Raw genomic sequence first — 23,546 nt, forward strand, 5'->3', positions numbered from 1 at the left:
TTAAAATTTTAATTACGCAACTCCACGGGGGGAAAAGTTGTAGACATCGCTCTGTCGTCGCCGCTGCCATTGTCGTCATGGTTGACGTTACACAAAACTGCAAAAGGTAAGGCAAAGCAGGCGGTATTCCGGGATACCCTGCACTTCAAGGGGGCGCTTTTGAATAAATGACTTTGTACAGGACAAATATACACCTATAAAATATATAATTATCAATAAAAAATAAGAATTTCGGACGTGACCGTGCTTTGACTTTAACTCTAAAAATAAGAGTGATGGAGTACGTATATATTTTGTAAAATAAATTATGGACGCGACAAAAATCTCTTGATTTCCAAGCTGTCGGACGTGACAGTTATTCGATCACTCTATTTTTAAAGTTAAATTTAAAAAGCTGTCACGTTTGACATCCTGGAAATGCCCGTATCCCAATTATTTTCCAAGTTATTGAAATTTAATTTAGAAAATTATAGTTTATTTATATACAAACATTTTTTTTCTTAATAATTTTTTTAATTCAGTTAGAAACGTTTTTCCAACTTACTTGTAGAGTCTTTTCCACATTAACTACACTTTTTTTTTGTTTTATAGGTCTGAAGCTCTTGTATTTATGGTGAATAAATGAAGGCTATTTGTCCAACCAGTTCTTAGAATTAAATAAAATTATGAAATATGGACGCGACAAATATCACTTGATTTCCAGGTTGTCGGACGTGACGTTTTTTGATCATTCTTATTTTTAAAGTTAAAGTAAGGAAATACCTAAATCCCAATTAATTTCCCAAGTCATTGAAATTTAATTTAGAAAATTATAACTAGTTTTTGTACATACATTACTTTTCAGAATAACTTTCTTTAATTCAGTTAGAAAAGATTTTTTTGGCAGTAGTGTCTAGATATTTATCTGTTCTATTTTATTGAATACATTAAATATTTAAAAAAAAGGTGAATAAAATAAATCCTTTAAATTCACAGCTAAAGAAATTCGAAACTATGCCCGAAATGATTGTAAGTCTGTGACCATTTTACATAAATTGCGGACAATGCATTTAGTATAGGAAGCAATATTGCCAAAATGAAGTGCTATTTCGGTCTATGGAAATGTGGAAATGTGGAATTTGGTTGAAATTGGCCGAAATTGTGGGCGAGTCTCGTCCGATAAAGGCCCAAAAAGCGGCCTGTAAGTTTCGGCTCTACTGAGTTTAGTTGAGTTGAATGACGCACTGACGGATGGACGGGTGGGTGTTTGGGGGCTTGGGGATTGGGGTGACAAGGGAGGTCCTAAAGGACCTGAAGGACACTGCTTTTGCCACCCCCTCATTGTGCTGCGGCTGCTGTTGTCGTTGCGGTTGTTCTTTGCCTTGTTTTCGGTGATATTCGAGGTGGGCGGTGGGTTGGTGAGTGGGTGGTTCCTGGGTGGTGGGTGGCCAGCGTTGACGTGCTTAAATATCAAAGTACCCTTGGCAGGTGGTGGTGCAGTTTTCGGGTTGACTATCTTTAATCTGCTTGCTTTTGCACTTGTACTTGCAGATCGAACTGAGGCCAAATCGGGATAAGACACGCTCCCCCTGATATAGGACACCTGTCACTGACCCACTTGGCCAGTCAGTCAGTCAGTCAGTCGGAGGGAAAGTAGTGAGAACCCAGAGGAGTATCGACAGCGGCATCGACATCGCAAACAGGAGCAGCCTTCGCCATGGGCAAGAAGAACTCGAAATTGAAGCAGGACACCATCGATCGGCTGACAACGGACACATACTGTGAGTATCGTCATTCCATCTGCCCTATAGTACTTATAGCACTTACATATCTCTGGCTGCGTACCACAAATCACGGGTGCGTTTCTGACAGCCTTGAACTCCCCGTCCCCGGGAATGAGTTACGAGTCGGTTCGGTTCGGTCGCCTGAAAGCCTTTTTGGCAGCTCCGGTAATGTCCCCGTTGCCATCATATATCAGCTGGAAAGTTCTCGCGCTGCAATCCTTTGAATCATTTTCATTTTCCCCGCAACTGGCCATTCATTATTTCTCGGATTTGGTCAGCAAACTCCATTTCACTTAGCTGAAATACCCCAACGCTGTATAGTTTACGCATTAAAAGCCGGGGGGAATAATTCAATTGCCTGCTAATCAGTCTAAAAAGAGTTATAGTATTTTTGGCTATTAGTAAAAGAAGTTAAAAATTAATTATAATGCATTATTTCTAAATATAAATCACGAATTTAAATATTTCTCAAGCGTTTAATGATTGATAAATAAAACGCTATTACATTTTAAGGCTTATTTATATGTTAAATCTTTTTAAGCAATATTAGCTAAGTTGAAAAGTTGTTTTAAAACATTATTTATATCCCTATTCTTTAAGAGATATTTACTTAAATTCATGGGAATTTATTAAAAAATTTATTTATTAAAATAGTTCTCGTCTATAATTATTAATGAAAGAATTCTATTAAATTTAAAACATAAGCTTAAATATATATAAAATATAAAAATTAAAAAGTCATTTTAAAACAGTATCTCTAAAGTAATCTTAAATATATTAGGATTTATATTTATGGGAATTAAAAAAAAATTCATTTAAATATACGGGAATTTGTTATTTTTAAAAAGATGATTAAATATCTCAATTAAATAATAATTTAAACTAATTTCAAGCGGCCATTAGCTGTAATATGAAACCCTATGTAAATACCAAGTTAATTTGGCTGCCAAAGAAAGAAATGTCTTTGTCAGAAGATGAGCACTTAAAGAGCTTCGATTAAGACAGTTCAATTAAATTGCAATTGCAGGCTGTCAGCTGAAATATCAGCAATTTGAAGCCTTAAGATGTCACAGGGAAAACTGTGAACTTTCTAATTTGTTTAGTTGCCGCAAAATGCTGCAAAATTGTTTGGACGTTTGGTCGCTTGGTCATTCGGTCGTTGAACACTCTTCGATTCCTTTTGCTGGGCACATGGCGCATGGCCCCCCGAAGGCTTGTGTTCCATTTAATTTTTTATGTAATTTCTCTTGGACATCCGCATGCGTGTGTGAGTGTGTATATATGGAGAAACCCCTTCTTCCACATACAGTTTTATATTTTCTAATAGTTGCACATGCCAGAGAGCCCTGAGGGGACAACAACTATGTGTGTAGGTATGTTCGTCCTTCGTCCTTCCTGCTGGTTGAGTCCTGCATCGGAGACTCCTCCACTGGAGGCTCCTCCATTCGATTGCAGTTTAAGCGCCTGGCTATATGGGCTTTAAGAGGTTTCTTTTATTGTTTATTGCCTCGAGTGCCCACATAAGTAGGCAATACTTTTGCCCCCTTCCTTTTATACTCTTCCTCTTACTTCACTGGCATATGTGTAAGTTTAAAGTTGTGTCCTTTATGGGCTTTTCATATTATTCGCAATTTTATTGAACAACTTGGTCTCCGATTAGCGGTCAGCTGAGTCTCCATTTTATGGCAATAAATTGAAAGAGTCGTTTTGGCTTTTGGGCGGTTCATTAATGTGGTTTTGAGTGCACAAACAATAGGACAACTAATTCATTAGCTTTGAATTTGGCATACAAACGAGCTTATTAGCTAAACAACGTTGCTTATCTTTTAATTGTATGTAAATATTTGGATTTATAGTTTAATATTCAACGAGAAATTCCCCAAATTACACTTAAACTTCGGACTTAACTTTAATTGCTCTGCCATAAAGTGGGTAATTGAAAGGAGTGAGAGAGGAGTTGAAAAACAAAGAGGAGCTCCCCAAGGGGAAATGGGACTGGCAACCCAATAAGGACGCATTAGAGTGCAATGGCTCAGTGGTTGGCGGGGGAAAGAATAACAAGTTGAAATGTGTGCAACATTTGATTACTTTTCGCCGCCCCTTAGCTCGGCACATGGCTTTCCATTTGCTATTTGCCTGCACCCTTTTTTTCTTCTACCACCCCTTCGGAACCCCTTCTTAACCCCTTCTCTACCCCTCCCTAACCCCTTCTTTACCCCTTCTTCACCCCCTACCCAGCATGCATGGCTTTCATGTCAATTTCTGTTTGTTTTACGCTTCGGCAAACAGTCGCAGAATGGAAGGGAATGGCGGTACGGGACTTGGGGCCAAATCGCTTATAAAACTAAAATGCACGACCCTTGCCAAGGGAGAAAAACCCTCTTCCCCTGCAACCCACACCCCTGGCTTACGACACGCTGCAGCAATGTCATATTGCCATAGCATTCGGAACCGCATTCATTTGGCTTTGGCACATGCATTTCGCTATGCAAACAGACAGCGCCGTTGCTGTCGAGGATTGGGTAAGGATGCCATGTCCTGTAACACCCACTGCCCGACAATTTCGCATTTTCATCCGCCCCGTTGCCCTGTTGCCTCCTCCTCCAGTTCCCAGCTGATTTCGCACGCATTGGCTGGCACTCAAAATTCACTTCAATGTTGAAATTATTATTGCACTTGTTGTGTTCCCTGCTTCCTGTTCACCCCTCACTCCCCTCTTCTGGCTGGTATTCGATTGAGTGGGCGGCTGGTTAAGGGAGCACTCAGCTTGTCCTGACATTTTGTCTGGCATTTAGCAGTGGAAATCAAATGTGTACAAGCAGCAAGCAAAGCAGAACAGAACAGAACACAGCTGAACAGCGAGGGACAAGCAGGCGCAGCACTGCGAGAGAAAAAGATATTATTTGGGGGTATAGCTACTTTTCTTATCGAGTGATTTGGAAAGCTTAAAGATATTTTAATAATAATCTAGAATAGCTCAGCAAGTAATCAATTTTCCATGTAATTTGTTGTACCTTTTCAGAGAAAAGTAGTTTTGGGTATATTTCTTAGAAAACTACGATATTTTAAACGTACAATAAACTTTAGATTGGCCTTTTTTCTTCTATTTAAGATTTAAGAAATTTGAAATCTTCAGAGTTTTACCTAGTTTTTATAATTAGACGTTTATTTCCTATGATGTAAGATCGCTTTCGATTTTTTGACAGTATTGATTCGATAATATCGATGTTTTCAAGTCGATATTTTTTCTAGCTTTACCTTCGATAGTTTCGATAATAATAACAATGTTTTCCCAAAGTTTTGGTGATGTGTGCATTTGTCTTATATCTATATCTTATATCTTATACCTATGATGTAAGATCGCTTTCGATTGCAGCTTGAGATCGATCATTTTTGACAGTATTGATTCTATAATATCGATGGTTTCAAGTCGATATTATTTCAAGCTTTTCTTCCGATAGTTTCGATAATAATAACAATGTTTTCCCAAAGTTTTGGTGATGTGTGCATTTATCTTATATCTACAAAATAAGTTTCGTTGAGTGTAAGAAAAGAAATCAGAAGTCGATCGAAGGTCTGAGGCCGAGTCTCCATTTCCCGTTGTGTTGGTCCTGGCAGCCCAGCCCCACTGTGCACACATGTTGTGTATAATTTGCTAATGGTGCCGGCAGTGGGCACCCCATCACCCCATCACCCATCCCCTCCCCCCCCTCCCCCCCCCCCCCTTCGCATCAGTCGTCCATTCATTGACTCAGTTAGTCGGTTCTGTTCCATTCTGTTGCTGCCATTCCCTGGCTGCTGCTCGTTTATAGACGCAAATTGATAAAGCAACAAACAGAAAGCGATTCGCCAGGGAAACAGAACCCGAAACAGAAGCAGAGGGGGCGAAAGGGGATCTGGAACTGAAACTGGGCGCATTGCCATATAACGACATTAGAAAATTGCCAATCGATGGGAAATTATGATGTGCTTTGAGTCAACTTCAGCTGGCAGCGATGTTTCAGCAAAATACGGGAACAATGAGTGGGGAATCGTAGGCAAACTCAATCACGGCAATGAATCGAATCAATGGAAACTGAACAGCTAATATGCCATACGATCGGGCTGCAATGGGTGGCAATGCAGCAGGCAATTACGACAAAAGAGCAAATCCAATCAGGTAGTAGCGGCAAAGGGTTGCTCAAATGGGTTAAGGGTACTTTGTGCCCTGTGAGTGCATTTTTGAAGGAGTCCCCAGAGGTTTGAAATCACTAATGGGGAAGTCTAAAAGTAGGCAACAATATTTGTTTTATTTTATTGCATACTTTGAGACATCTTGAAAAGTGATTTTTGAACCACAGTGATTTCCTACAATTTAAAAATTAATTATTATTGTTAAAGAAGCTCGACCATATAACCACAACCCTCAACTTCTTATAGTCAGATTTAAAATGCAAGAATAGGATTCAAAGTATGTGCATTAGGAAAGGGTGTCTAAGAGTATGCAACAATATTTTTTGAGGTTCTTTTTTTTATTGCATACTTTGAGACATCTTGAAAAGTAATTTTTGAACCTCAGTGATTTTTTACTATTTAAAAAATAATGATAAAGAATCTCAACTATTTAACCATAACTCTCAACGTCTAATTGTCAGTTTTAAAATGCAAGAATACTATTCAATTTATGTGTATTAAGAAAAGGCTAGCAAGGGTGTCTAAAAGTAGGCAACAATACTTTTGCGGAGATTCTTTATTTTATTGCATTCTTTAAGAAGTGAAAAGTGATTTAAGAACACCTTCTGTCATATGAATTAATTATAATCTCTTCTTTAAAATGAATTATTAGGATGACTAATTCTGTGATAGTTCTGCGCTGTGTAGCGGCCTCATATGTTCGTACGTGGAATTCCTAGACTTCATTTCAGATATGATCGTGATTAATTAGTGGGTAAATGCACCGGCATCTGGGCCATATTCCGAGAACCAATTTCAGATAGGATCTGTGTCTGTGGCTAGTTGCTCGCCAGTTGCCAGGCCAATTTGTCCATGCTCTGGGTGTGTGTGACTATGACTATGACTATGACTATGGGTATGACTATGACTATGAGTATGAGCCTGGGAAAATGGAGGATAAAGGATGGGGGTGGTGAATTGAGATGGGGAATGGAAATGGGGGCGTAACCCCCCGCCCCCAGGTGAGCGCTTGCGTTTCAGTTGCGTGCAAGGCCACCAAGGGGTTAACCGCAGACATGCGATGTGGCTGTGTGCCCAGGGTTAAGCCGAGTATATAGCGAGGTCACTTGTTGCCCCGCCTCGGAATCGCTGGGATCTAATCAAGTTTGGTAAATATTTGAGCCGAACTGTATGGGGACGACGCACATCCTTGCGGTGCTGGTGCTCTGGCTGCAAGGCTGTCGAGTTGGTGGCCAAAAAACACGCACAGTCCTTGTGCTTTTCCGAGTGCTAGTGCGAGTGTGAGTGTGTGCCTGGCCCGCATGCAGCTCGCAGCTCATTTAAAGTTCACTTCTCGTTTTCCCCCACTTTTCTTTTCAGAAAGGATGGGTGGGGTTAGCCCATTCATTAATTAGCATGTGGCCACACCCAGCGGGAGGTCCTTGCTGTGTGTCACCACCACCAGCACTGCGTATGAAAAGTTGAAATTAATTCAGTTTAAAAATTAAATTAAGTAAATACAAAAAGGCCAAACTGGCGGCATTTTCGGCTCTTTTTGTGCGGCTTAAAAATAAAACGGGAGCGAAAAAAAGAAGGGAAAAGATTGAATAAACGCTGCGGGCCACAAACAGCTTGTGCCGCCGCCGCCGTCGCTGCCGCCTTGTGCAAATAAACATTTAAATCGAAATATTTTCGCCAGTCCTGGCGGCAGTCTATGTACTAATTTGCTTTACTGCTGCCGGCGCAGCACAAACACCAGTACAAGCACCGTCAGCCATCCGCCATCAGCCGGCGATATGTATTATTCATGTAGCCGCAGTAAAAGTCGTCGGCCGACATCGACAGCGACAAGGATAACGCAAGGATAACGCTCCTCGGAGCTTACTTAGCCGACGCGTTGGCGTGCGCAGACTTTTAACAAGCCTGCGGGGCAATCTCTGGGTTATTCAGATATACACACACGTATCCTTACTTATATACGTATCTTATATATGCGGCCAATTTCAATTGCGTGCAGCGCAGCTGAAGTTAAAAATTGGCGCCCAACGCGGGGCCTGAACAAAAAAAGGTCTACCTATCGGAGGTAGCCCCCCGTTCATCATCCAGCCGGCCAAGCTCATCTTCATCAGCAGCTTTGTGCCGTTTTGTTTTTCATTTTCAAAGTGCTTTTAGCCCACTTCTCCTCGTCAAATCCTATGGCCTATGCACGTGCCTGAAAGTTGACTATGATTATTGGGACCAAATGGGAATGCACGAGGGAAAAGAAGACCTATAAGTTAAAGCAATCGTTTCTCAAGTTCAAGTAATTAGAATGGCAAAATAAAGCTCTCTTTAAAATGTAATTCCTCGTATTATAAAGCAGTGTGACCAAAGCAAGATAGGCTTGGATAGTGTGACCGCTTGGTGACTTATTCCCCTGCATAGTTATACGAACTACTGATGCTTTGAATTTCCCACTTAAAGTCCTTGAAATTATGGCTTAGCCTATTAGATTACGAAATGGCTCCATGTGAGTTATGCGCCATTGGAGATAGTACACATAACTCCATTCATTTTGCGCCGCGTAAAGGTAGCCCTGAAAGGTTGTAATTAATTAAATGATTTATTAAATGAGCTGTGCACTCACCGTGGCTGATGCACTTCCCTATGACTGGTCGTAAATTGCGCCTGCATATTACTCATACGCAGCGTGGCGCGGGTATCAGCAGCATCGGGAAAAGCACTGATACACGGGTGTGGAGAATGGGGGGACGTGTCCGCTAAGCCTGTCAAGTGAACGCCATCAATCTCCAAGGGCAGTCTAGCCTTAGAGCAACTTAAGCCGCCATAACTCAGCGGCTCAGCGAAGGCACTTGAGTGCGGGATAAGAGGAATGGGATGGTATAGGATGGTATGGGATTGATATCGGGGTGTTGGCTTGATGTTGATATTAAGAATGATAGCCTTTGGGACCCTTGAGGCGCAACTAAGTGCGGCCGCTTAGCCCGCTGCTTTATTGTTACCATCTGCAATTGCTCAACTAATCTGGAAATTCTCCCTCTCTTTGCAGTCACTGAAAAGGAAATTCGTCAATGGTAAGCATTTTCATGGATTTCTCCCTTTTCCCTTTTTTTCGATTTTTGTTCGATTTTTTCCCTTTGTGTTCGGGCATTTTGCAATTTCTCGTTCAATTCGATTACGCGTCCTGGAATTAAATGTTTCATTTGCCGTTGCATTTGTGTGGCCATAATTAATGGTGGGATTGCAGCAAATTTGATCTTGCTGTCTGCGGTTGGAAAATGGGGAAAGCGCGAGGAAAAGTTCGAAATTAATGGCAATGGCAGCACGAAATAAAATGTAAACACAATTTAAAATGCAAAAGCGTGTGCGAGTGAGTTTTTCCCGGAGGTAAACATTTTCCGGGGCCAATATTTATCTTTCATTTGTTGTGTGGCAGCCACAATTATTGGTTTTTAATTTAATTTTTGATCTATATTATTTCTGGCCCCCTCTCTCTCTCTCTCCCACTCTCTCTCTCTCTCTCTCTCTTTCTATCTGTCCCCTTATGCTAATCTATTTATCTCTATACACCCGCTGTCTCTTCCTGTGAACTCTCTGTGTGCTATGCTATCCGCTATCCCGATCTCTGACCTCTGACACACCGAAGGCACAAGGGCTTTCTCAAAGACTGTCCGAATGGCTTGCTGACCGAACAAGTGAGTACCCCTCCCGTATCATCATCATCATCATCATCATCGTCATGGCTTTCATCATAACCGACCACAAACGGAATCCTCTTATCCGGCAAACTGCATACATTTTACACACATTTATTTTTAAGCCACACACCGCCCCGAAAATCCTGAAATGCGGTTTGTCCCTATTTTCAACGTTCGGTGCTTTTTTGTGGCTGACTTTTGTGGCATGAATAAAATAAATACATGTTGTACGATACATGCATGTGTCCGGGCTTTGGACCTTGGACTTCGGACTTCGGAGTCCGGAGGCGGGGTAATCCATTCATTGATTTGACATTCACAAGTATTTCGATTCAGAGCTGCAACGCCAGCAAATAAACTGCATTCTCGTCCTGAGCGGAGGAGAGGACTTGCCCCATAAATTTCCGTTTGCTGAGCTTACACTTACATATTCCATATACGAAAGCATACCTTATCGCCCCCCAAACCAAACCAAACCAAGCCAAAGTCAAAGTCAAAACACCACCCACTAGTCGTTTATTTCACTTAACTGGAGAATTTCGAAATTTTCACTCTAATGCTATTTTATGTGTCTAGTTCTCACTTGCTTACTCAACTCAACTCAACTCCACTGAACCCCAGTCGATGGCAATAGCAAACATTTACTTGTCTAACCGCTTTCTCCTCTCTCCTCCGCCCCATCTCCCGTCTCTGTCTGCTGCTTGTGCCCTCTCGCTCTCTCCCCGCAGGGCTTCATCAAAATCTACAAGCAATTCTTCCCCGACGGAGACCCCAGCAAGTTTGCCTCCCTGGTCTTTCGTGTCTTCGATGAGAATAATGTGAGTATGGTGACAATAGATTAGATGTCTCCTCTATATACTTATATCTATGCGAATCTGCAGGATGGCGCCATTGAGTTCGAGGAGTTCATTCGGGCCCTGTCCATAACATCACGCGGTAATCTGGACGAGAAGCTGCACTGTAAGTAAATGGTTAAAATATATAGTATCGGTAATATCGATAAGGAAAACTCAAAATATGTGTCATTGAAAATATATGCTTACGTCTTAAAAGTTATTGAAAACAAGAAAGGAAGCTACCTTCGGCCAGCCGAAGCTTATATACCCTTGCAGATAAAGTAAATACCTATAGTTTAATGCTCACTCGGTGCAGTTCCAGGGATTCCAGATTCAGTGTTTTTGTTTAAATTTTCGTTTTAAGTTGTCAAGAATCAATACGCCTACTTCCTACAAAATTACAATAAATTGTCTTATATTTGTTTGAATATTCCTATGGGAGCCTTAAGATATAGTGGTCCGATCCAATTCGCCAAAAAAGATTTTCTTATGGCCACCTGCCTTGAATTTATGGCAAATTTGTCGTGAAAATTGAAAATTTTTCTCAGTTTAAGGGCCAAAATTTTTTTAGGGCGATTTTCTAAAATGTAGAAAGATATTTTTATGAGTATATGGCAGCTATCAAATATAATTGACCGATTTAAATAATTGGTTTTTTTCAAAAATCAAGTTAAATTAAAAAAAAAAAATTGGGAAACTTAGAACCCTGTAAGTAATTTTTTTTTATTTGTTTTCTTAGAAAAACAATTTTTTTGTTCTTAAAAATTTCCTACAACAACAAATTTTCACTAAAAAAATTCACCTTATGATGTTTTTTTATATACTTAATTGCCTTTAACAATACCTCATCAAAAGATAATCGCTATAGGGCTCCGCTGATTTAAGGCAGACTTTCGGCTTTTTCGCCCCACTGTGATGCGTTGCAAACATCTGACAGAAATTATAATACCCTCTGCAAGGGTATAAAAATCGATCTACATTTTACCTGGATTAAAGTGAAATAAAGTTCAATGTTGATCCTTTACGTTCTAAAAAAAACATGGAAATACTTGCATTTTCTTGATAAAAAATGTAAAATTAAATTATTTAGCTGAATTTAAAAATTATCGATAATATCGATATTGCTATCCATTTTTGTACTAACCCTTAGCCTTAGGTTAGGTAGTCTAAGTTTGATTCCATTACTAATATTGACCATTAAACATTTCAACAGGGGCCTTCCGTTTGTACGATGTTGACAACGATGGCTACATAACCCGCGAGGAGATGTACAACATAGTGGATGCCATCTACCAGATGGTAGTAAGTATTCGCCTTCGCTTTTGCTTTGACCACAGTACAGTACAGTGAACACTCGCTTGCAGGGCCAGCAGCAGCAGACGGAGGACGAGAATACGCCGCAGAAGCGGGTGGACAAGATCTTCGATCAGATGGACAAGAACCACGATGATCGCCTGACGCTCGAGGAGTTCCGCGAGGGCAGTAAAGCTGATCCACGTATAGTGCAGGCGTTAAGTTTAGGTGGTGATTAACCGCGGGACCTGTAGTTCAGATTCGGATTCGGAGGGGCGGGAAGGGAGCGATAGTGACGGTGATAGGAGAACACGAATCAGCGATCCGAAGATCGAACCCCCCCACAAGCACGCCCAAAAACCCGTGTACCATATGCCATTTGACCTTTTTTGGGGGGGGGTACTTCGCTAGCCCCCATCCTCCCGCTCCCCCTTACACACACACACACACACTCGTCTTAAGTGAAATTCCAACTAATAGCAAATTATTTACGCATATTTACATACAAATTCAATTAACAACAGCCAAGCCGCATAAAGCTTAAAAACAAACAAAAAATGGTTAAAAGAAAAAAAATCGCAAACTAATTGAAAAGAAAAGAACACCAATTTAGGTCAAAGAAACGCTTTTTCTAAAAACATACTGAATATACAATATATATAGTATATATATATATATATATATTAATGTGCGTGCGGCAAGTATGGTTAAATATAGGTATAAAAATAAAAGAAAACCTACTTAAATTGACTATTAGGCACTTGCTCCATAAAGATCTTAGGCATTTTTATTGAAATGCTTGCCAAGCAAACGACAAATTCAAATTGACAACTATCGATAAGTGCCGTTAGCCAAGCGATAGTCATAGCGATAGCCAGCGAATAGTTGGAATTTTTTTGCGAAACCCACAAAAAAACAGCTACTCTACCTAAATATGGATAATACATAATATTTAAACATTACTTATATACGGATACATATACCGATACTAATTCGCTATTGGCTTATCGACGATGACGTGTCGATCGATTGTTTCTTTTCGCCGGGCCAGCAGCTCTAACTGTTGATAATCGAACGTGTTGATAATCGAAATTTGAAGCTACAACTATAGTAAGCTGAAGACTCCACACACCGACACACCACACACAGACCTACTTACTCTCAAGATAATCAGATAATCCGGATATAACTCTGGAAGTCCTGAAAAAGTTGTGGACACACTTGCATGTGGATAACGTAGCGATAACCAGCATGCGGCTTAAGTACTCCTCTTGGTTCCTCCGTTTCTTCAGTCTCCATTCTCCATTCTTCAATCTTCAACACCCCTCATTGAGCTTGACAATCAACCTGATTTTGCTATGGACCATTGAATGGTTCTCCTCACTCCGTCACCCAAGGATTTCATCACAAGCATTCGAGGGACAAGAGGAGTAGACTCTTAGAAGAATCTTTGATAGAACTTTAACCCTTTTCTATGTGTTTATTGTGCATGCCTTATCAGAGCAACGATAATATCAAATTGTGTATTCCTACTTGTATTTGTACTTGGTTTTACACCTCACCAGAGCTTGAAAGTATATCGTATCGTATGGGGGAATCTAATCCCCTCCAATGCCTTACCAAAAACCAAAACAAACCAAAAACTATCGCCCCAATCATCGACTCACTCTCTCTCTCTATCTCTCTCTCTATCGCTCCATCTCTCTCTGATACACACATTATTCTCTTTTCGGTTATCCTTTTCGTTTGATGAGCTGCTCCTTCTTCTATTTCGATTTCGAAAGGAGAGCCATCTAATCACCATGCTAAAATAATTTCTATATTTTATATGTGGTTCAGCTTTAGATTGTAAACGAAGAACTTTGTAAGAAGAACTTTGTAAAGGAACTTTCTCCTGCAGCCGGTTAACTGAACTCACGTTTATAAGAACCCATTTACCATTATCCCTATTTACTCACCTCGCCCTCATAATGCATTAGTCCCCCAATTATAATGTTGCCTTGTAGAAAACTCCCTAGGTTTGGACTTAAATTCTGCTTCCTGCTTAGAAACCAAAACCAAAATCCAAAATCTAAAGACTTTTGCTTTGTCGCTGAGGTTTCAGATTGGATCGGCCCTAGATAATGCTTGTCTCATCCTCTCTGACACCGAAATTCCGATTCAAAATCCGATTCCGAGGTTTCCGCCATACTGTTTTGATTGCCCAGCACCCGATACATATTTCTAGTTGTACACTCGTATTTAAATATATACCTAGATAATGGCCAAATAAATTGATATACACACTTAAATATATACATATAGGGAGAGAAATATATATAAATATATATATACACACACAAATAATGATAATTATACATACATCTATTATTATATAGAAGTCCCCATTTGTATTTTACTTGTGCAATTTGCAAATTGTTTTTGCCTAGATTAATTGTTGGAAACGATTTGAATTTAAGAAAACACCACACCTACACTGCACAAGTTTGCATGCCTTCCTGTCGTCGAAAAATAAAAAAAAGCAAAAAGGAAGAAATAAATAAAATAAAATCAAGCGAAGCTGAGAAGATATTGATATCTATATATATACGAAACTATGAATATACCTATACATATATGCAACAGATACAAATCAACAGGTCGATGGAAAACCAAACTAAAACAAACTGCAGCAACAATCAATTTTCGCGCTTCTTACACTCGAACTCTAAATTATTGTGAGCCACATACTTATATATTGTACATACAAGGGCAGAAAGTTTGAGAGCCCTGAAAACCCTAAAAAAAAGAAAATCGGACTTAGGCTCTAAGAAAATCCCATACTCACGGCCAGACACTCACACGTATTATGCTATAAAGGCCAATAGGAAGCTTAAAGATAATCTCAAACTCAAAAACATCTTTTGTCGACTACTCTATTGATATGTATTTTTTTTGGTACCTATTAAGCTACTACATTGATGACGTTAACGATACTGAAAAGATAACAGAAGAAATCCTTACTTCAACATAAGCAATACTTAATTTAGCATTCGAATGCATTAAGCAATGTTTATTAACAATTAAATCGATTCTAAACAAATAAAACAAAAACACAAGCGGCAACTCATTCTCACACTACACATTCTACATTCTACATACACACATATAATTAACAAGTTTTTGGAATTATTGCGAAAAGAAACAAGAAAGGAAGCTAGCTTCGGCCAGCCGAAGCTTATATACCCTTGCAGATCATTCCTATTAATTAACAAATCGCAAAAAAGTTCAATTTTCTAATATTTCTCATTAATTTTCCGATCGTTCCTATGGCAGCTATATGATATAGTCGTCCGATTTTGATCAAATTAAAATTGAAATTCGGAAATATTTAACAGAGTCATATCCTAGAGTAGAAGATAATACAATAAAAATCAAAGAAACTAGTATTTATTTCCTATTACTTTTCCATTAATTTTCCGATCGTTCCTATGGCAGCTATATGATATAGTAGTCCGATTTAAATAATTAATTCGAAATTCAGAAATATTTAAAAAATAACATCCCCAAAAGTAGAAGGTAATATTTCAAAAACACCGAAGCTAGAATTTTTTAAAGTTTTTTTTTCCGATCCTTCCTATGGGAGCTATAAGATATAGTTGTCCGATCCGGTCGGCTCCGACATATATACTACCTGCAATAGAAAGAAGACTTTTGCGAAAGTTTCGTCCCGATAGCTCAAAAACTGAGAGACTAGTTTGCGTAGAAACAGACAGACGGACAGACGGACGGACAGACGGACATGGCTAGATCGACTCGTCTTGTGATGCTGATCAAGAATATATATACTTTATGGGGTCGGAAACGTCTCCTTCACTGCGTTGCAAACTTCTGACTGAAATCATAATACCCTCTGCAAGGGTATAAAAACTGTATTTTGTCCATAACAAAGCTGCGAAGTGTCCAAATATGGGATGTCATACCTTGCTGAGCTCGTAATTTAATTCGCAATCGATTAGCGTTCAAATCTAAAATCTTTAATTTTTGACGATTAAAATAAAAAGAAAATATAAGATAAATTTCTAGAAGATATTTAATTTTATATTTTTTTTTTTTTTTACACATAATAAAAGTGAATGATGAGGGTATGAAGCTATTGCTAAACTTTTTACACATTCAGCTAACCCAGAGCAATAATACGGTTAGGTCCATTTTAAAATGGTGAGGTAGGGATCGTTTTTTTTTTGGAAACCCCCCTACTATAGCTACCAAGGGCGCCAGAGGAAGGCCTCGGCGGGCACCAGCTGCTCCATTTCCTCAACGAATCTTTCGTTGAGGTCAAAGTTGTTCTGTTGCAGGAATCGCGAGACTTCGAGGGCGCACTGTCGAAAGCCGCTCCAGTAGCGCTCCATTGCCATATGCTCGGTTCGGGAGGCGGAGGCGGTGATGATGGGCGTGGCCGGAGAATTGCCGAGTTGCCTGTGCAGATGATGGACGGTCAGCTCCAGAATGTCGGCCTTCTCCATTTTGGCCAATGTCTCGGCGTCCTGAATAAATAGAATATTTTAATCTAATATTCTGTAAAATTTTAGAACCAAACACTCACCATTTGGGTTATCTCTTTAAGAAGATTCTTCAGATCCTCCACACTGCGGTTAATCCTCGCCCGCCTCTTCCTCTCCAGCAGTGGCTTCATCACCTTGCGATACTGATGCGTCCTGGACATGGCCCCCGCCTTCGGTCCATGGGACTTCTCCGGCTCCTGCTCCTTCTCCTGCTCCTTCTCCTGCTCCTTGGGACTCGACATCGTAAGCCTGGCCCAACTCGTCCTCCGAATCTCGAGCGACTGAATGGCAAACAGCGAAGTGGAGCAGCAGCGCCAGCTTTGATATGCGCCCATTAGCGGAGTACTGGGCGTATTGGTTTTATGGAAAGAAAATGTGAAACCATTTTGTAAACTTATTAAATAAACCATAATTATGATTTTAGGTAACTAATAAAATAAATAAAGTTAATAAATATTTCTTGGCAATTAAAAAATTATATCTCTATATTTAAGCTGAGTTATAAGTTTCAGTGGAATCCTTTTTATTTCCTTTATAATTGTTTAAGTTTTTTATTTTTTAGCTGCGAGGTACTTTTTAGTCTTCGCTAACATTTTTTGCACCAATCGTCTCCGATTTCTGACAGCAATTCTGCAATCAAAGCAGCGACGCGTCCGCAGATGCGTGCTTCATTGAGGAAAAAGTGTCGATGGCATAATTGTTCGTCCACATTTGTTTACTCCATTTGCCCAGGGATCGTGGATCGTGAACCAGGGGGAGTACCGGTCACTTGGGTGGTTAAGAGGTGTCCGGTGCAGCGGGGGAAGACCACATCCGGTTTTGATAGCCACCAAATATTTGCACAATAAAAAAATATCTATTTAATTGAAAGATTATTTTTGAGATTAAATTTCTTCAAACTAATTAAAATATTTAAAACTAACAGGTGTTTCTGAAAAAAACTTTTAAAAAATATATTTATTCTTTATTCTAATTTATTTATTTTTTTTTTAAGCCTATAAAATATTTTTTCTGTGCATTTGACTATTATACAACTTATACAGCTGGAGAAGAATTCTCGAAGTTCTCGGGGGCTTCTCTGTTTATTTGGCTTTTCTGCGGTGGCTTCCGCGCGGCTTCAGCTGAAGCATCACAGATCGCCTTGTTTTTGTTGATCTTTCTGCAGAGAGGCCTTTTGAGATTGCGGCAAGCGCGGCTTTCCCACGCTCGGCTCCCACTTTCGATGGTGCACGCGAGTGCGGCAAGCTGCTGAGGCAAGCTATTAAACGCGGGGAAAGGGGTAAAGTTTCCTAAGGGAGGAGTCGACACATGTTGTGTGCCAGAGAACTTTGATCGCTCATCGCTGTTTGTTCTGCTCGTGCGCAAAAATACCCTCACCAAAAGAGGTTATATAAGGATATAAATGATATTATTGTAAATGATATAAGAAACTTAGGCTGTTAATATCGTAATAAAATTCAAAAGTCTTACAATGCAAATTGTAGTTTGGAAATTCGGGTTTTACAGATATGGTATTGCTTCAAGATAATCCTCTCGAGTAGTTCAGCTTTATTACATAGATTACAAGATCTCTTGTTGTGATCTCTCGCCCGAACTTCGAGAACCTGGGGATTACTTAGGCAGTGTAGATTCATCACGTCCTCACTCAACACACGCAGCTCATTAACAGCCCCGCTGACAACTTGTCAGGGCTTCCCCCTTCAACTTTTCACTTTTCACTGGGAGCGTGGGAAATAAAGCGTGGTGGTGGGGAGGTGGGGCGTCGGAAAATGGAAATGGGAAATTGGCGCGCTCTTCGGGGGGCCCACCGCATACCGCGTGACATTCGACAGCTTCTCAACTTTTCGCGCTCAACGACGCGTTGGGCATTCAACGCATGGCTTCAGTGGGTCACAGGGATCGCATAACCAGATTCCAGACTTCACAAAACCAAGCTTGTAGAACCCCATTGACTGCGATTCGAGGAGAATAGCGGAAGTCCAGAAATAGACGCGTAGCACATAAATTATGGATCGTATCGAGTATCGATTAGCCCGGGACAAACGGTGGTATAGGGAGACATATTTTTATTACCCTCTCAGGGGACAGGGACCTTGCACTTGTTGGGTTCGCTTCGATTCGTTTCGTTTCGCTTCTACGAATAGAGCCCCCAGAAGATTATTCCCCCTATCGACCGAAGTTGTGGGAAATGTTTTCCCAGGCCAACAGCTAATTGTCACTCCAAGGATTGTCCCCAGAGTTTGGAGGACAGATAAGGAGGCAAGTGAAGCCAAGCGATCCGAGATCTGAGTCAAGTGAAGAAGGGCTTCAGTTTCCCTCCCCCGAGTGGAGTATCGAAATTACATTTGTAACAGACGTTTTAGTCCACAATCCTCGGCTAATGGGGCTAACGAACATTTATGTATGTAGTATATCCCAATGAAATCCAAGAACAGACACACTTAAGGAGAGTCTTCTACACGGCGGGAAGGGGAAGTCGCACGCGCAAATCGGGCCCTCGAGAAGGGATCTTTGGGGGCACAGTGGTAATCATAAATAAAAAAGTGAAAAAAATATGTTGTATTTTAAGCTATCTGTTTACTGTGGTATGTACCGTATTTAATCAATTACTTTGAAGGATTATTATTATTAAATACTTTTTATTGCAAAAATTATAACATGTATCATATTTAAATTTTATGGTATTTAATCTATCACTTTAAAGGGTAATTTTGAGATTTTATACCAATAACTTTTATTGTTTTTCCTCTGGCAACTGGGCCCACTGTGCGCTTATCACTGCGACAATCAGGCATCCCTTTTCCCTGGCGGCGGATCTAATTCCATGGACAATGGGCTGAAACGCCCATAAAGTTGCCCATTAAAAATGTTTCAATTATGCCCCATCTTGTGGCGATATGGGGATGGGGTTGTCGGGGCAATGATATACATTATAAAAATCCCCGTTATCTGGGTATTTTGTACGCTCCACTCCCGTTTTCCTACCACAACCCCCTCCCCCGCCCAAATTCTATTCGAGATATTCCCAAGCGGCCAAAAATAGACGCAAATTGTAACGCACTTGAAGTGCACTCTGAAACATCTTGAAGTCCAAATAAAACATCAGAGTCCGAGAGACCAACAATAATATATGCGTATATATATAGGGCCAGGCGCAGGCACGTCAGGCATGCGATAGTACGAGTACGAGTACCGGGGTGCGAGTGAGAGGGATGGAGGGAGAGAGATAGAAAGAGAGGGATGGGGAGTAAGTTGCATTGCACACACAACATGTGAATGCAGAGTTCAAGTGCATGCCGTGACACAGACACGCACACACAGATGAGTTGCCGCTGCAAAGTGTTTTTTCCCAGGCGCTATTTATAATATGTATTCCGTTGCCGATCCTATACGATCCCATCCCATCCCATCGGATCCCATCTTGCGGCACTACGATTATGACGCTCTACACGACTCTGTTGACTTCGCCGATGATGCATTTGGGGAGATTCCCGCCCTTAGAAGTACCCTGCTTTTGATGGAGGCCCAGGAAATTATTATTACTTTCAAGGAGTTAGAAAAATGGAAATTTTTCCTTTGATTAGATTACATCATAAATAAATGCGTTTGAAATATTTACTGGCTTCGTTAATTTATTGGTTTTGAGATACACCACACAGAGAAAATTATACAACGTTTTAGCTGCCGTTTTCATATAAAAACGTTTTAAAAAAAATTTTTAAAATTCAAAGTAAAATAAAATTTGTATGAAGCGTTTTACTTTTTAAAATGTTTCACCCCTTGTTTCGCACCTAAAACTTTTGATAATTTTCTCTGTGCACCTAAAATATGTACTTTTTAAATATTCTAAAAAATCTGTAATGAAATATGGGCATTTCGGCATGTCAGTCGTGACAGTTTTTGGACTTTATCTTTAAAAATAAAAGTGACTAATTTTAAAAAATAAATAAAATAATAACAAAAACTGTCAGGACATCCTGGAAATTAAACTACTACTACTGAATCTTTTATTAAGCAATATCGATTAAAGCCGGATCAATTTAGAAGATTTCATCTTGGATTAAAGATATAATAAGTGGTAATATAATAGTTTTAAATGGTACATTTAATAAAAAAAATCATTATACAGAAATATTGATTATTAAAAACTCGCATATTAAATACCAAATTAATTATATATAAATTACCAAATAATGATCGTTAGATCGCCATTTAAAATTGTATATGTGTGTGGTATACCCCAGCTACCCTGTCAAATCGAAAACAGGCGCCAAAACATGCGGTTTCTCGTAGCGGATTGCTATGAAAAAATTCGGTTCGAGATTTGGGAATGGATATGATGGAGGAGAAGGACCCGGATTTTGAGTTTGGAGAAGGAGATGGGTATGGAAATGGGAATGAGACTTTGACTGCGCGACGGCCACATGCGCTGATGCCGATTCCCCGACTCCCCGATTTCCCGATGTTGCATGTTGCAGCGGTCGGTGCAGCGAAAGTGTTGCAGCTGTGTGAGGAGCGAGTCTATTTTCGGCGCTGCCACATGTGTTGTGTGCGCTGTTAAAAGGCATTGTAATGAGAGCAGAAAATAGAACCGAATCGACTCCACTTGAGCAATGTCCCATAAAGCGGACGGCCTGTAGTTGGAGTTTCGAGTCGGAGTTTCGAGTTTGGCGCGCAATGTGCGGCACCAGCAAAAGTAAAAGCAGAAGAAGAAGGAAACACATGGGCCCACAAGTTATGTTTTATTTTTAATCTTTTGGGAGAGTCTTCGGTCTTGGTTCTTGGGTCTCCAAAACAAAACCGTAAGAGAGCCGTGCCACATATAAAATGACGTGGTGGGCGAGCGGCTAGGGACAGTCTTTGGCCGCAGCCCGACGCGCTCGCATATCGGAGATATAGTATAATACCAGACCAAAGACCAACCTCGATGGGCGTCATCTACAAGATACTGAAGCAGCAACGCAGCATGGATCTCAGCCTGAGCTCGGCCACCAGGTGCAAGGTGCAGGCGGCCATCAAGCAGCGCCAGAGGCAGCGTCGCCTGGAGGATCAACTGGTGCAGGAACAGGATCAGGATCAGGAGCAGGATCAAGATCAGCACACCAATCCCATCGATAAGGATAAGGAGGAGCTGGCGGAGCAGCAACTGCAGCAGCTCTGCCGATTTCTGGCCGAGAATGCGGCACGCAAGAAGGTGAGCACAAAAAAAAAATAAAAAACAAAGTACAGGAAACGTTTAAAATCGAGTTTATTAAAAATCGAATGAAATCCATAGGATTGGAAAATGGAAAATTAAACAAGAAGTCTTGACATTTGCAAAACTTAAGTTTTTTAAAGTTTACTATATAAAAGTGTGCACAAAAAAACGGGAAGTAGCTAAAATCCAACAGAACGGATTCACATAAAAATCTAAAACAAAAAACCTAAATTTGGAAATAATTTGGAGACGCGTACTAGATATTTAAATAAAAAAAAATTTTCTTAAAATTGATTTTTCCTTCACTTACACTTTTTAGCGCCAACGTTTCAAGCTGCAATATCAATGCAATATGGCTGCCGATCAGATGGACGACCAGGAGCAGGACCATCGGAAGAAGGATCACTTTCCAACGCCGCCCAACGAAATGGATATGGAGTTCATAGAGCAGCTCCAGCAATCCTCCTCCTCCTCGCCTGCCACTGCCGCCAGTTCAGCTGGGACGGCGCCACGTGATAGCATCCTGCTGAAAATTCGCCACCAGATCTTCGAGAGAAAGCGACAGAGGCAGCGCCAGTTGGCCGAGCTCGTCCAGCAGCGACTGGTGGTGTGGCGACCTTGGTAGGGGGTGGACTCCCCCCCACCTCTCCGAAGTCAGAGAGAGAGAGAGAGAGAGAGAGAGATCCGGGAACTGAGACTAGTCTTAGGGTTTAGCTGTAAGGATGCTTTTGGTATTATTCCTGCTGCTGTGTGATGATCGCGCTGCTCTTCCATTTTCCCACGCCTCTACAAAACCTACTTTTTTTTTCCTGTTAACTATAGTTTAATAATAAAGATTTTTTTGGACATAACCTTGGACTTTTACCCTTTTACCCATTGAAAGTCGTTTTTGGCAGATTTCCTAAAATTCGTTTTATTCATTTAACATGTGACACCAATTTAATTTTGTTTAGCCGTATTGGGAATTTTGAATGCGGTTTTCGGTTTACGATTTACGGTTTACGGTAAGTTATGCATTGTATGGTATGGTTTATTCGTTTAAACTCCATCTGCTCTGACTCTATTTTGGGATACTCTTAATTTGCCTTCGTGCTGCCTGTTCTGATTTCCGGGTTTGTGGTGTCCTAAATGCCTCTAGTTGCCTGACTTTTCGCCTTTTCTCAATTCGTTCATCTATTTTCCTAAATATTAATTTCTCTCTTGGCTTTGAGCTGAGCTCTGGAAAACGAAAACAAAAAGGACCTAAGTTCCATACAATGTGATTATTCACCTTTGAGTAGCTGCCAAATGCAGGGATATTCTCTGATATCCCGGCCAGTGTGTTCAATAACTTTGTAACGGCTAGTGTAAGGCCTTTGAAATATTGTTATTTGATATAATGATCCATGGTGTTCATCAGTCACCCATTGGTTGTTCAACTTTTCTCTTCAACAGATTTAATGTAACATTTTAAGAACTTTGTTTGAGATTACAATTTAGTTTTAAAACTATTTAACACATTTGACAATATGGCCTTTTCTACGATAACATTTTTACTAATCAGAAAAAAACCTAACACTTTGTATACCCTTGCTGAGGTTATTATGATTTTGAAGGATTGTGATTCGAAATAAAATGTTCTTCTATTCCAGAGATAACATTTTTTTTGGATTTCATGATTCCAAACTTATACATACCAAAAATCGGTCGAAAAAACTATAGCCTGGTTATTTCTGGACATATTTTTAATATTTCAGGCTAAGGAATCAATTGTTTTTTACATATAAAAAGCAAAGTTTTTCTTTAAGAATAAAAAAAATTTTAATTTTAAAAAAAATGTACCATTAAAATATGGGCAATTCTCTGCTGTCGCCCGCGACATTTTTATGCTTTGCATTTAAGTGAATGTTGCAAGCTATGTATACGCCACAAATTTTTTCATTCTTTTGTTAGGTGGTTTTTCTTTAGCCTTAACGTCAAAAAAACGGTTTAGAAGCAACTTTAAAAAATACCACAAAAATAAATAAAATATCTTTTAGTCCATATCATAAGTATTATCGTAAAAAATTATGCAAGGATACTCG

The 23,546-nt window shown here is 40.0% G+C and overlaps 3 protein-coding genes across 6 annotated transcripts in view; 2 read left to right on the plus strand and 1 right to left on the minus strand.

Annotated features, from left to right (window-relative positions):
* Positions 1–14,122, plus strand: part of Frq2 (Frequenin 2) — a 30,657-nt gene extending 16,535 nt beyond the window's left edge. For 3 of the 4 annotated variants that reach the window (XM_070218671.1, XM_017146956.3, XM_017146958.3), the window contains 7 exons: positions 1,531–1,760; positions 8,965–8,989; positions 9,562–9,610; positions 10,342–10,431; positions 10,495–10,573; positions 11,663–11,751; positions 11,814–14,122. In XM_070218671.1, the coding sequence (XP_070074772.1) occupies positions 1,697–1,760; positions 8,965–8,989; positions 9,562–9,610; positions 10,342–10,431; positions 10,495–10,573; positions 11,663–11,751; positions 11,814–11,981 (564 nt within the window). In that variant the 5' untranslated portion in view covers positions 1,531–1,696 and the 3' untranslated portion in view covers positions 11,982–14,122. The remainder of the gene's footprint in view (positions 1–1,530; positions 1,761–8,964; positions 8,990–9,561; positions 9,611–10,341; positions 10,432–10,494; positions 10,574–11,662; positions 11,752–11,813) is intronic. The other variant, XM_070218672.1, reaches the window with a different exon arrangement.
* Positions 14,123–15,831: 1,709 nt separating this feature from the next.
* On the minus strand, positions 15,832–16,630 carry Hesr (HES-related). Its single transcript, XM_017146907.3, has 2 exons — positions 16,328–16,630; positions 15,832–16,268 (listed from the first exon to the last, which is right to left on the minus strand). The coding sequence occupies exons 1-2, from the start codon at positions 16,619–16,621 to the stop codon at positions 15,987–15,989; spliced, it is 576 nt and encodes a 191-aa protein (XP_017002396.2). The 5' UTR covers positions 16,622–16,630; the 3' UTR covers positions 15,832–15,986.
* Positions 16,631–20,892: 4,262 nt separating this feature from the next.
* Positions 20,893–22,152, plus strand: Him (Holes in muscle). Its single transcript, XM_017146926.2, has 2 exons — positions 20,893–21,480; positions 21,803–22,152. Exons 1-2 carry the CDS (start codon positions 21,214–21,216, stop codon positions 22,106–22,108), a joined length of 573 nt encoding a protein of 190 aa, XP_017002415.2. The 5' UTR covers positions 20,893–21,213; the 3' UTR covers positions 22,109–22,152.
* Positions 22,153–23,546: the final 1,394 nt, after the last annotated feature.

The sequence above is a fragment of the Drosophila takahashii genome, chromosome X (genome assembly GCF_030179915.1).
Source record: "Drosophila takahashii strain IR98-3 E-12201 chromosome X, DtakHiC1v2, whole genome shotgun sequence".
NCBI classification, from domain to species: domain Eukaryota; kingdom Metazoa; phylum Arthropoda; class Insecta; order Diptera; family Drosophilidae; genus Drosophila; species Drosophila takahashii.

Coding starts and splice junctions, on each gene's coding strand:
- Him (XM_017146926.2), top strand. CDS start 21,214: ATGGGCGTCATCTACAAGATACTGAAGCAGCAACGCAGCATGGATCTC. Junction 21,481..21,802: donor AGAATGCGGCACGCAAGAAG/GTGAGCACAAAA, acceptor TACACTTTTTAG/CGCCAACGTTTCAAGCTGCA.
- Hesr (XM_017146907.3), bottom strand. CDS start 16,621: ATGGGCGCATATCAAAGCTGGCGCTGCTGCTCCACTTCGCTGTTTGCC. Junction 16,269..16,327: donor TTAAAGAGATAACCCAAATG/GTGAGTGTTTGG, acceptor CTATTTATTCAG/GACGCCGAGACATTGGCCAA.